Source organism: Eutrigla gurnardus (genome assembly GCF_963514095.1).
Source record: "Eutrigla gurnardus genome assembly, chromosome: 16".
In the NCBI taxonomy this organism is placed as follows: Eukaryota; Metazoa; Chordata; class Actinopteri; order Perciformes; family Triglidae; genus Eutrigla; species Eutrigla gurnardus.
In genome coordinates this window covers 19,417,409-19,431,011 of record NC_139927.1, presented here as the reverse complement: position 1 = coordinate 19,431,011, position 13,603 = coordinate 19,417,409, and the positions used below count along the sequence as shown (strand labels likewise).

Genomic DNA, 13,603 nt, shown 5'->3' with positions numbered 1-13,603 from the left:
GATGTGGGGAAGAGATGGATAGAACATTGCTTCAACTTCCAGTCAACAAAACGAGATGCAAACTGATGCTAAGAGTTCACACCATAAGGCCCAAAAGGGCTCAAGGCAAGTCCCAAGTCAATAGCCAAGTCAAGACCTACAAGTCCCAAATCAATAGCCAAGTCAAGACTTATTAGCGTTAGTCCCAAGTCAGGGCCAACCTGGTAAAAACTCATATCAAGAACCAAGCAAAAACCAACAAGTGCCAAGTCAAGAACAACGTCAAGATGAAGATGAAGAAAGCTGAATGTCAAGAACCAAGTCAAGAACCAAGTAAAAAAAAGGTCAAGATGAAAAAGTTGCATGTCAAGAACAAAGTCAGGAACCAACACAAAACCTAAAGGTTCCAAGTCAAGAACAACAAGTTAAGACCTAAAGGTCTCATGTCAAGTCCCAACAGGTCCAACAAGTCCCAAGTCAAGACTTACAAGTCTTTTCTTTTTAAGTATAACATTTTGGCTATTTGCCTTTATTGGAGAGGATAGTGACAGAGTGAAAGGGAGAGAGAGAGGGGAGTGATGTGCAGAATAGGGTCGGGTTCAAACCCCTGTGCTGCTGCAGAAAAGACCTACATTACATGACATACATGGGGCCCCCAGACCTACAAGTCTTAGGTATAGTCCAAACTCCCTGGTCAAATGTCATGACCTACAAGTCTTAGGTCAAGAGTCCTCAATCAGGAACTTGTAAAGTCATGAGTCATTTGTGTTAATGTCAATGTTTTTTCATGTTACTTGAGTGTAAACCTTGTGTGTGTGTGTGTGTGTGTGTGTGTGTGTGTGTGTAAATCTCATTTGGCAATTTTCCTCCATTGTATTTCACTGTAAATCTAATATCTTTGGGTTTTGGACTGTTTATTGGACAAAACAGCAATCTGAAGATTAACAATCAATTACAGAAAAAAATATATATATACATCCAAATAGATTAGCTGATAATGAAAATAATCATTAGTCGCATCACTATCTGTCATGATATCTTCTTTATCTTAAAACAAACAAGACAAGAACGCTTGAGGGATGAGATAATTCTCCTTCTCCAAATATAATTCACCTCTCCTAAGAATTTCCTGGAGACATCTAACAAGAGTTGACCTGCAGCATTTGCTAGAAGGTTTTAGTCTTTACATTTGGAGCACTAATCCTTTGACAGCAGGGAAAGTGGGCTCAGGGGAAACCACTTCTTCCTGCCGCTAATGACAGCTTGTGTTTTAACAGCCTGCAGAGTTACTCACCGACTCGGTGGGTCTGGCTCCACCCGGGCTGGAATACGCCACCCGGTACTGCTGAACCTGGCCCGAGGCGGGCTCCCAGCGCACATTCAGGCTATTGGGACTGGGGTTGTACACCTGGATGTTCCTGGGTGGCGTGCGTGGGACTGCAGGGGTCACAGAGGTTAAGAGAAAGTTAAGTGAGCATGGGAGTGTTGACCTTCTTTGCTAAGCAACCAAAAATCATAACAAAGGGTTTGTTCCAAGTGCCTCGCATTTTAGGACCCAGAAAATGACGGCTAATGCTGATGGATTTACAAACACATGTAATTACATTCCTGAAAATGTCACTGTTAGTAAGTAAAGTGCTACACAGAAATGAAGCGAATGTCAAGAGAAGGATTAGTTTGTCAGTTTAGAACTACATTCTTCGAAACCCTAAGCCTGCTGCCGCTGCAACTTGGCCCCCGGTTAAACAGAGGAAAATGGATGTATGGATTCTTTAAAATTAATAATGAATTAAAAATCACATCTGTTACTGTCTGTTGGGTTGTTATAATTAGCAATAACAGAAGCTGATTTTTGGCAGAACAACTTCCAACACCTCAGGCTTTAATCAAGAAAAAAAGCATTTCCTAAGAGTAAATCGTCTCTGCAGTGGGACACCCTGAATTACAGTCAAACTTGAGGTTGAACTCAAATGCTGAGTGCAGCAGAAGTCTCCTGCAGGACAGACATGTTATAGTGTCTATGTGGAGAATGTCTAGAAAAGTAGCGCACTTTTGGTTTTATGCAAAAGCCTCTAACTTCCCTTTAAAACCAAACCAGATGTGCATATCCCCCTGGTATTTGGAGCTTTACGCAATAAAATGAAAGTAGATGCAGGAGATAGATTTAAACAGAACCTCCTCTTCAATAAGGACAAAACCTTCGGAGCTAAACCATTTCCCTAATGTTGTATAACCACATTTAATACCTTAACAATACAGATGACAGTCTATCAGAAATGTTTTACTTCTATCATCCAGGGACAAAATTACCTTATCCTTCAGAGAGATTAAGTAATCTTGATCTAATTTTCTTTTATTAATGGTTTTACCGCAGTAAGCACCATTTTCTTTTTGGACTTTGACACTGTTTTTGTCCGGACAAAATGTGATAAATTCCTCCTGGGACGGAAACAGTAAAACTAGACTGAGTTACTGGTAATAAAAGATCATTAACGTCACAGACTCGTATTCATTGATGAATGTATGTCACTGCGATGAAGGAGAGATTACCTAACCTGCCAGCAGGCAGACGTTACTGCTTCACTTCTGGCTGCACACAAAACCTGTGACATGTTCTACAATAGTCTTCACTTTTATTGTGCACAAATGAATGTTTATTGATTTAATGCAAAAGACCCACTAATTTAAGCCGAAGAATCACTTCATTCAAAATTGAAGATTTTGTTTGGGGAATTTTTTTTTTTTTAGGTGATGGCGTTAGAAATATGATGAAAGACAATCCTAGCTTCATTCGAAAGAACCTCAACTGAAGCTTTGGATGTAAATAATTTACATTGGGTTAGGGTTTGTTTGAAGCTTAAACAGAACCAAAAACTGCACAGTTATCATGTCATCACAGCATGTTATCCTACATTGGTCACCACAGTGGGTGGAATGAATGAGGGGCTTTGTTTTTTCACATCTCTGGGAACTATGGGGAAGGAATACGGCAGCAATGAGCCTGAAACATGTCGTAATCAAAACCCCAAAAACTCAGATCGGACATAAACTGTCCACAAAAGTCCTCAAGACTGCCTTACAAACAAAGAGCATCAGATTTCATCTGGATGACTCGTTGATGAATTATCCTGACGGGAAATAAAATATTCAGACGTGCGTTTGCCAGCTGGAGCGCTCTGTGGAATTACAGTCTTGGCTCACTTGCCAATTAAAAAAAACAACCAAGATGCATTTCTGCTGACTGGACCTGGCACGCCATCTGGGCAGAAACGAAACCAACACACGCACACACACACACGCACGCGCGCGCGCGCACGCACACACACACACACACACACACACACACACACACACACACACACACACACACACACACACACACACACACAGGACCTGAAACCACCCAGACAACTCAACCGCTCTCCGAAACACAGCATGTTTTGCCATGCAGACACTTCAGTTACCAACAGTAGTTTAAAAGTTCCACACTATCTCTTTATGTTCTACTATGAATCACTTTGAATCTCTTCAGCTTTTGTTCCACCAACTCCTCCGGAGATTTCAAGGCTTTTTGTGATTTGGGAACTTTGGATCATTCTACAGATTACAGTAGTTTTTCCACTGAGGAGATGTTTGTCTATAAAGATGTTTCTGCTGTCAAACTCTGAAAATGATGAGTGACTTTAGTCCAGGAGAATCAGATTCAGGTTCACTTCAGCAAAGCGCTCACAGATGTATAAATAGACGAATAAAGATGTACAAACATGCTTTAATGTGGTTGTGTACCTCCACTTGTTCCATTTATAACTTTCTGCAAAGCTGCATCAAATTCTGTAATATTTTATGAAAAATAGAAAAATCTGTTTTCTTGACATTTACACATTCACAGCAGATGTTTTAAGTCTGCTTTGGTGCATCTTTTTAGAGTAAATCAGAGTCAAGAGTTCCCAACATGTGTTTTACTGTCACAGAAATAATAAAGTCCTGATGAGGGAAAAGGTCTTAACTGCAAAATGAACCACACACCAAATTATCTGTCCACAGCTGAGAAGCAGAGTCACAGAAAAAAAAAAAAACTTTAAAAAGATTTTAAACGCCTGGGGAGCCTGTGAGTATGCAAATGAAATGGTTTATATCCTGCTTTAATGGAAGTATTTCATGTTTCATTTTTACAAGAGAAATCACTCTGAGGATGAGGACTTGGAAAATGTTTTCCCAACAAGATCAGTCAAAAAGTTGTGTTTATAGAAGCAGATGTTGGAAACGGGGGGTTTGTTTTACAATCAGGCCATCTATGTGTTGTGTTTCTATGTGTTGTGCCTGTTACTTTAAGAAGGTGTTAGCCTTGAAGTTTCTTCATGTTGGTCTCAATGTCTTTGAGTAAGATTCAGAGTTTCCTGAGGCCTGTGTAGTGGCTTGTGAGGGGCGTTTGTGGGCACAGAGGAATTCTTAATGGGAGAGCCTGTCGCGACAACTTTACTGCAGAAATGAATAGTTTCCTGATTTAGAAAAGGTGCCCTACAACTTTCACACATTTTAAAACAAAATACTTATTTGGGCATATTGAATACAGCTACAAGAAAAGTAATTACAAAGAAATGGTAAACCAGATCTATATGGCTGGTGTGACGTCATTCATGAAATATTCAGGAAGCTAAATCTGAATACAGTTGGGAGAAGTACAGAATGTATATTTCCTCCAAAACATATTTTGTTTATTTAATTTTTTTACTTTTTAAAAAATGATTCATTTATCTCAGATGAAAACACCACATGTTCTTGTGTCCATACAGCGGTACAAACACATGGTTTTCAGCAGGTACAGTGAAGAAGAACGGCACTGACAATCATAGGTGTTCTCACATAATGTTTATTTTACTTGATTAACTTTATTTTTCTATTGATGGAAATATGTCCATATGAAAGTATATTGGTTATTTATTATTACTAAGTAGTGTATAAGGGAAGGATTAAATATGGGTATGCTTCCACACATGCAATTTAATATTGTTTTAATTGCTTCAACTATTTTGTTTTGTTAGTTTTGTATTACTCACACTAAAAACCTTTATTCATTCAAAATAAAAAATATTAAATATTTCACTCAAAATGAAGAGTAAATTGCTGCTGTAGTGTGAACCTAAATATTACATTTTCTTTTATCAAATTATAATTTTCTTCAACTCGGTCAAGAAAGCCTCCAGCTGCAGCGTGAACGTTCCTCCAGTGTCACATGTGCCCTGAGTGTGAGGAGAGTCGAGGACTTACGTGTCTTTCCATCGTCGGACTGGCGCAGACCTTCTCCTTCTGGGTAAACCGGGACCACGGTGACAGTGTAGGGAGTGTCTGACAGCAGGTTCCTCAGTACGGTGTTGGTGGTGCCTCCTGACACCTGCTCCTGCTCACATCAACAAAACACAACGATTAAACAACGCCTCAAATCCCAGAACGCACTCAGTTCCACTGCCAAGAGCACACTGGAGCTGGAAATGTAGGTGGTGTCCGAAATCACTCAGTCATTCTCTCCTCACTACTCTACTATCCAGGCTGTTCTGTGTAATGAGCTCAACAACAAAATCACTCTGGGACACTACTCGGGTCGTTTCCTCTGTGCTGTTAATTACGTCACACGAATAAATCCTGCCAGATCAACTCTTGCTGGCGTGTCATATTCTCATGACATGTTCAGCCATTGTAGTGAACACATGATGATGATAGATAAGATGGGAGATAGGGGAGATGGGTAATATTCAGAGAAAGACTTCTAAGAATACATTTGTAAGGAAATCAGGAAATCACATTGCTTCACTTTGCACAGTTGCATCAACCTCATTACACCACAGACACCACTGTTAAACAGTGAATAGCACACACTAGTGAGGAGGTGCAACAGGATCCAGCATCCTTCATCTGTTACATGCGTTGTGGTTCCTGATGCACAAAAGCTGTCACCTCATCCACATCAGTGTGGTGTTGCCTTCTGACCATGCAGATACCGGCACTCATGTGTGATAGTTATCAGCTCTATGTAGAGTTAAGGACACTCTTCTGTATGTGTAAAAAGCAGCTGGAGGTCAGTCTGACGTTCTCACCATGTCCTCGGCGCCTCCGGCTGAAGGGACATAGAAGAGGCGATACTGGCGGACGTTGCCCTCCGCCGGCTCCCAGCGCACCTTGAGGGAGCTGGTGGTGGGATCAGTGACCTTCAGGTTCTTCACACCACCCAGAGCCTCTGTCAAAACCACAAAGAGCCGTTCCACCATTGTCAATTTTCTGTTTGAGTTACAGCCACAGCGTAGTGAGACCAGCAGCTGGCTCTCTCTTTGACATCGTCTTTACAACACATGGGGGAGGTTAGAGGCACTTCCTGTCTAGTGTCACAGGAGAGGCACATCTGCTGACTTTCAAAATACTTTGATTATCTAGAATCCCTGCTACCGTCAGTACACCATATTAGATCGTTGGTGCTTACAAAACACACTCAAACCTAAGATAGACGAGGAAGTTATACTTTTCTTTGACAATCACATCTTGCGCAATATCACCATTATTATGTTCAAAACAAGAAGGAAAAGTTCAAGAGTACATATTCAGTGTGAGGCAAGGTTTGGCGTGAGCCAGATGTGGTCGCAGCTGCTCCACTGTGGACGAACTCACTTGTCTTTCCGTTCTCAGAAGCGCGTTTCCCCTCCAAGTCAGAGTAGACGGGCACCAGCGTCACTTTGTACTCGGTGTCTGGCCGCAGGTCTCTGAGCACCGCGTTGGTCGACATTCCAGATACCTGAGTCTGAAAGGGACAAAACAACAAAGGAGTCTCAGATGTGGAAACACAACGTTCAACACTTCCGTAGTCCTGGTTGGTAATATGTCTCAGCTCTTTACTTCAGCTTTATGATGTTTATTCAAATGCATGATTCCATGCTTTTAGAAGAAGTTCCATTATTATTACACTGACCATGCTCTCGGCTCCTCCCCCGGTGGGAACGTAGATGATTTGGTACTGCCTGACGTCGCCGTCAGCCGGCTCCCAGCGGACCCTGAGTGAGTTGGTGGTGGGATCGGTCACCTGCAGATTCTTCACTCCACCCAGAGCCTCTGAAATGAGACAGGACACATCACAGTCTGCTGCACATTATCCGTCCTCGCGGTTTGCTTTATCCTGCTGTGTGCACCGCATGGGTGTTGTTCACCTCAGGACAGTCCAGATGTATTAAAGTTGTCAATCACAGAGGAGTGACTGTTCCTTTCCTCTCACTGTCTAAACCGTCGGGTATTCTATGAAGCAAAAACATCCCCATTAAAATGTATTTCAATTTAAAGAATATCTCCCAGGAAACAAAGGTTAACTGCTGCAAATAATCCTGAGCAGTAGTTTAATCCTGCAGGGTGCACCGGGTGGGAGGATGCACCACATCAGGACTGTCCAGATGTATCGAGAGTCAAGAAACTTTCTGGCACTGATGATCATCTTTGTGAGACACAAGTGTCCAAATAAACAAGGTCTGTATTGTCATTCTGCATGTTTAAGGATATACTGATGGGTTTTCTTGCATGTTTGAGGCCATTAAATCCATTAACTTTGCATTATCAGCAGGCGGTCAGACTTCCTGTCTTTAAGGCAGCCTGTGGTTTGATTTTAGTACCGTTGATTTTCTCAAAGGTATGTTATTGTAGTGTGTTAATGCTGTTTCCTGTCCTTTTAGTGGTGAAATCGAGAACATTCCAACAACCATGAGTCAGCTGCTGAAAAGATTTAGATCTACCAGCTAAGCTGTTAACAAGGCTATGTGAAACCTAGTATGTGTATAGGCATGTGTATTTATTGGACCATGAGTCTGGAAATAAAGTTGATTGATTGATTGATTGATTGATTGATTGATTGATTGATTGATTGATTGATTGATTGATTGATTGATTGATTGGTTGATTGATTGATTGATTGGTTGATTGATTGATTGATGTGTGATCAGTGTGCTTAAGCAGATCACATGACATGGTTAATTTGAGTAAAATGTTACAAATGCACTTACAAGACTAAAACTTCATACTCATATCTTAAGATGTTTCATTAAAAAGATCTTATGGGACGGCCAGTGGTGCAGTGGTTAGGGCAGCCGCCCCATGTGCAGAGGCTCAACTCACTATGGAAACATGGGACATGGGAAGATCGGGCCCAGGTTGAAATAAGTGACATTTTAAGGGTTAGCATTTTGTCCTCACCTGATCAAAGATCACTGCTGCTAACATCAGAAAAATTATAATTATTATTGAAATATGAGGCTTTAAGCTTCAGGGAAAGCAAAATGTGGTGGAGCGACACCATGAACCACCATCTCGTTACTAGAGAGGCCATGCTTTATGTGCCATTGCTTACATTAGAGAAAGAGGCTTAACACCTTGCTAATGTCTTGGGGGAAACACTATAATCTCTGGTTCGTGCCTGGCTGGGGATCTCACATTTTTCCTGTCAGCTGTCTTTTGAACTCTCTCGTAAAGGTAGAACATTTTCCAAAATGTGCTCTCCTCCAGAAATATGTAGGGGGGAGGGGGATGGGCCATACCACAACTATGTACGTAAGATTAATAGCACCTCTTGTTTTTGATTAATGTACTATTTTTTCTGTCTCTCCTCTGTGAGTTGCAATAAAACAGCTATTCAATAAACAAATAAATCAAGCAAACATCAATGGTATGAAAATAATAATGGGAATTTTATAGTTTCAATAAAACAATAGTTATTTGGATGTCGGATAGTCCTTGAAGGCATCAGCAAGGAGAGATTTACTGGACTAGTCCAAACTGATCAGCCTCCTTTGAGAAATGTTTGGCCATTTATAGAAAGGTATACACATATATAAGGAGTTGAACAACTCAACAATGGATACATCCACGTTTCCCTCCCTTGAGATTTTCTCTCTTCCCTCTCATCTGAAGCGACGCGTGAGGAGCAATCAAATAAGAGAATAGGCATGTGAGCTACTCTCACCAAAAGGACCATATAGACATTTGGTTTATGAAACTCGATCCCGCTGGTTTACAGTTTCACATTTGTTCCCCACATTGTGTTTCAACAAGAAACACATCACGTTAATGAGGTAAAGATGACAATTCATAATACGGTCTTTGAAGTTGAGAAGAAATGGAAAAGGGAATTACTCACTTGTCTTTCCCGTCTCAGCCTGCCGTATGCCCTCCACGTCCGGGTAGATGGGCACAACCGCCACGTTGTAGACGGTATCGGGCTCCAGGTTCCTCAGGATGCTGCTGGTGGTGCCTCCTGACACCTCCTCCTGTTCAGTGAAATGGTAAACCTTCGTCAGCTCCATCACCACTAAATCTGATACTGGTGAGAATGTGTGAATGAAAACAGTTTGTACCATTTTTTCTTCTCCTCCTGGTTGAGCAGCGTAGAAGACCTTGTAGGTGCGGACGTTGCCCACCGCCGGCTCCCAGCGGGCCGTCAGAGTGCTGATGGTCGGGTCGATCACCTGCAGGTTCTTCACTCCACCCAAAGGATCTAGGAAGGATTAATCGATGAATCAGCTAGCTAATTGACATACATCAAAACACGACTCCTTATTCCAAGAAACAATATTCAATATATAAATAATAGCAGTTTACATAGCTAATGGAAATAAATATTCCACATATATGTATATCCAACTCATATCTCAACTGCAAATAAGATTGGGAAAGTCTTGAAAACTAAGAAAATGTGCACTTAACTAAAAGTCCAATTCCTTCATAAGGTTTAAAAGGTAGGTGTGTTTCTCCTTCCGACAAGAAATTTAGGCTTTTCATTTGGGCATGAATATCTGCAAAAATGTTAGAGCTGACCGTAAACAAACAGATGTGTTGCAAAGTGGTAAAAACCCCTCTTGAGAAGCACATTCTGAATGCACTGTATAAATGTCAAAAGAATGTGCCTAAAACCTGAATTATATGGGCAGATCCCACACGTCATAATCGGAAAATGCTACATTCGGAATAAGGCCTAATTTTCCTAAAGTGGCCTAAAGGCCTACGGTTTGATATATTTTCTATACGAGGACTATGTATTTTCTTGCTTTTAATACGGCCACTTACCAGAAGAAATCAGCATTTTTAAAAGTTTGTAATCAATGATTGGATCTTTTTTGCAAAGAATGACACCGGATTTACTTTGAAGATGGCAAAAGTCTAAATGACCAGTCACTTGTTCTAGTCGCTGATTTACATTTTCAGTGTTTGAGATTGTGATATACTGTAAATACTTGTGTTGGCAGCCCAGAGTACGCATTTCACATCCTGCTCATGTTTACTGACCTGAGTGGCCTGAGGTCTCGTTCGTTAACATGAGAGTTAGGCAGTCGGTGTTGTTGAGGCAAACAACCTCAAAGTTTTAATTGGCTCATAAAAAAAAATACCTGACATATTTCCTTGGGGAAAAGGAATCAACAACACCCCAATTAGTGATGGCTTTTTATTAAAGCACTATTTTTATACTTAATGATAGTATTTTCAGCTGGCCAACAGTACTAGGATGTGGGTTCTACTTCACAAGCATGTGTCACATAGAAACATGTATTTATAGCTGCTGTATTTGTTTGGAAGAACTCATCTGCGAGACCTACTCTATATTAAGTTTTAGTCTCATTGTTTTCTTCTTTTACTGGCGTTTTAATATTTTACTGTCAAGCGATTCATTAGATCTTTTTTAGGTCATGGTGAGTTGAAGATAGTTTTCGGCCCATGTAGGCTATAACTTATTATTTTACTCTTTGCTATTGTGGCATAGTATCACTCTTCTCCCAAGGTCCAAGCCACTTCCTGAACAACAAATCGATCAACGGCTGAACTCACTCGTCGTCCCCTTTTCAGACTGCGACTTGCCCTCCATCTCCTGGTACACCGGCACGACGCTGACGGTGTACTCGGTGTTGGGCTCCAGGTTCTTCAGTACGGTGGAGGTTGTGGTTCCAGACACCTGGTCCTGGTGAGAGAAAAGAAACAACTTTGAACTGGGTGAACTTGAAGACTTGGAAAAGTCGTAGAGAAGTAAAGAGGGGTTTGGCAGACGGAGAAAGACTCTCAAAGCTGAACAATGTCACACTTTAATGTGTTGTGAGACCAGTTTTCTTGGCTGCAGCTTCAGTCGGTAAGCGTCTTGGTGCAGCTCAGTAACAGCAACAGTAGAAGATCTCAGATCAAGGCAGATTTATGCAGAAACTCTGGGACAGTCTGGGCCTTTTCCATTCAATCCAGTGGTAAATAATGAAATCTGCCAATGGCCTGAGATAACTTCAGTTGTTTCCAGATGAAATCATCTAATTTCACGACATTCCTTGAACTTAGTGACATAATCTTGAGCGTGAGGAAACGGACCCCCTGAAGACACTGTCACTGCTTCATAGAAAAGCGTTGAAACGGACTTGGAGAAGAGTTAAACCACCCTACATGTTTTCTATTAGTTGTCAGAAAATACAGATCTTTTTTCGGCCAAAACATCATGCAGTGGTTTGTGTCTTTTCATGACTTGATATTACTCTTTTTCCAGGACAGAAAAAGAGAATGTTATTGCATGAAACTGCTTTGGAAACAAGTGTAATCGTTTCACGCCACTGGCTTTTGTCCATGTGTGTCGAGAGGCCAAAATTAAGATTAAGCTATTGCTCACACAGTAAAGAAGAATAAGAAGACTAAATATACATGTCAGCATGTAATATACAAGACAATATTATGCAACATTATGTATTATAGTACTACAACACCAGTAGATTTGAAATATTACTACAAATATTGTATACTTTACTGCCATACTTTAATGTTGTTTCTACTGTTCCCATCAGCCATTGGTTTCCATCCAATATGAAACTCTATCATCAGATTAGACATCAGTCATGTGATCATCACAACGAATATTATAAAGTCTCAGTTACTTGTTCAGTAAAAATGATGCTTTGAGGTCATGCGGTGCAGACTATGCGGATCACCTTAAACTGCATGAACTGACCAAAGCTAATGCAGGCTGGATGTTCGGTTGTGAGGGATTACAACATTTAAAAAAAGGTTTTCTGAATTACAAGGGCGACGTCTGAGAAGGAACTCAGAATCTCAGAGGATAAAGTCATTCAATTACGAGACAAAAACTTGGATATTCTCTGAAGTTAAACTCATAAATATACAAGACAAAAACAAATCCATGGCAATGTCTCTTCATAGTCCAGAAGCTTATAATTATTACAAGCTTTACTCTGGATTTAAGCCCATGATCACCATGTTATTACTAATAATGGGCTAAATTCCAGAGTCATTTGATCATGTCATCCATTGCAGGCATGATCAGCGCCAAATGGCAGCGTCAGTTGAGCGATATGGTTGAGCCATTTTTGCAAAGTGAAGCGATGTAGTTCTTGTGGAGAAGGATCCGCTATTTTTAATTTGGGATCATTGACGGATTTACACCGAGGTGCAGTCTTACCACATCCTGCTCCCCTCCAGCAGTGGGCACCCAGATCACGATGTACTCGCGTACGTTTCCCTCTGCGGGCTCCCAGCGGACGTTCAGGGTGCTGGTGGTGGGATCGGTGACCTGCAGGTTCCTCGCAAAACCCAGCGGCTCTGAGAGGAGACACGAAACGGGAAGACGGATTAGGGCTTGGATGGGAGCGCCACACAGTCTACTCAGAGGTTAGTGGTGTCCACTGGCAGTGATGCTGTTGGGTAGTTCCTGCTGAAGGCATTAATACACAGCCATAGTCATTAGTGGAGATTTAAACTACACGACATGAGTACGTTTTTCCCTTCTATCAGTGAGACAAATGTCCACTCTTCACTCCTACAACCTGCTTTTATTTGGAGAATAACAATCATAAGGAGAACATTTGACACTACTGAAGTATAACTTTACAGACAAACAACAGTTCCTGAATCAAATACATTAGTTATGGACATTTCTGTTTTGCTGGTTTAGCACATTACCATATAACTACATTTCCCACTAGTCTCTTTAACCATTCGACATCCCCTGCAGGATTCTGCAGACTATTTTGTGGATTGGGTTAGGATTTCACAACGGCTTTTAAAAAAAAATTGCAATGCATTTTGCAAAGTTTTTTGGCATGGTTTTGTAATGCAATCGAATCGTAGGAGCAACGGAAAATTGCAAAAATAAGTTTTCATTTTTGTTCGGTCATTAAAATTTAGAACTCAACTTGTTCCAGTGAGAATAAAACTGCACCGTGCTGAATGTACAACGTAAATTACCTCACAAAATCGGCTTTATTTGTAACTGAAGAAGGTCACCTGGGGAATTCTCTCTCTTCTACCTCACTCAGTGACGTCTCTCAAGCAGCTGTTGCTCAGTGAGACTCAGAGAGGAAATTATCTGTTAAATGGTTTCTTGGAGGTTCAGGTGTTTGTTCAAGGTTGATGGAAGCGCTTGCACTTACATAAGACCTTAAATACCTCACAACCAACAGCACATATACTCACTTGTCTTCCCGGAGTCAGTCAGGCTGGGTCCGTCTCCCTCGGCGTAGACGGGGACCACCGTGACGGTGTAGCGGGTGTTAGGTAGAAGCTTGTCCAGGACGGTTTTGGTGGTGCTCTCCGACACTTGCTCCTGCAAACACACACGTGGTCA

At 41.2% G+C, this 13,603-nt stretch overlaps 1 protein-coding gene across 4 annotated transcripts in view; it reads right to left on the bottom strand.

Annotated features, from left to right (window-relative positions):
• The window catches only part of col12a1b (collagen, type XII, alpha 1b), a 132,396-nt gene that overhangs the window by 48,177 nt on the left and 70,616 nt on the right, over positions 1-13,603 (bottom strand). For all 4 annotated transcript variants that reach the window (XM_084030848.1, XM_084030845.1, XM_084030847.1 and 1 more), the window contains 10 exons: positions 13,453-13,582; positions 12,440-12,579; positions 10,822-10,951; positions 9,357-9,496; positions 9,140-9,269; positions 6,935-7,074; positions 6,637-6,766; positions 6,072-6,211; positions 5,248-5,377; positions 1,274-1,416 (listed from right to left, as the gene is read on the bottom strand). In XM_084030848.1, the coding sequence (XP_083886974.1) occupies positions 1,274-1,416; positions 5,248-5,377; positions 6,072-6,211; positions 6,637-6,766; positions 6,935-7,074; positions 9,140-9,269; positions 9,357-9,496; positions 10,822-10,951; positions 12,440-12,579; positions 13,453-13,582 (1,353 nt within the window). The remainder of the gene's footprint in view (positions 1-1,273; positions 1,417-5,247; positions 5,378-6,071; positions 6,212-6,636; positions 6,767-6,934; positions 7,075-9,139; positions 9,270-9,356; positions 9,497-10,821; positions 10,952-12,439; positions 12,580-13,452; positions 13,583-13,603) is intronic.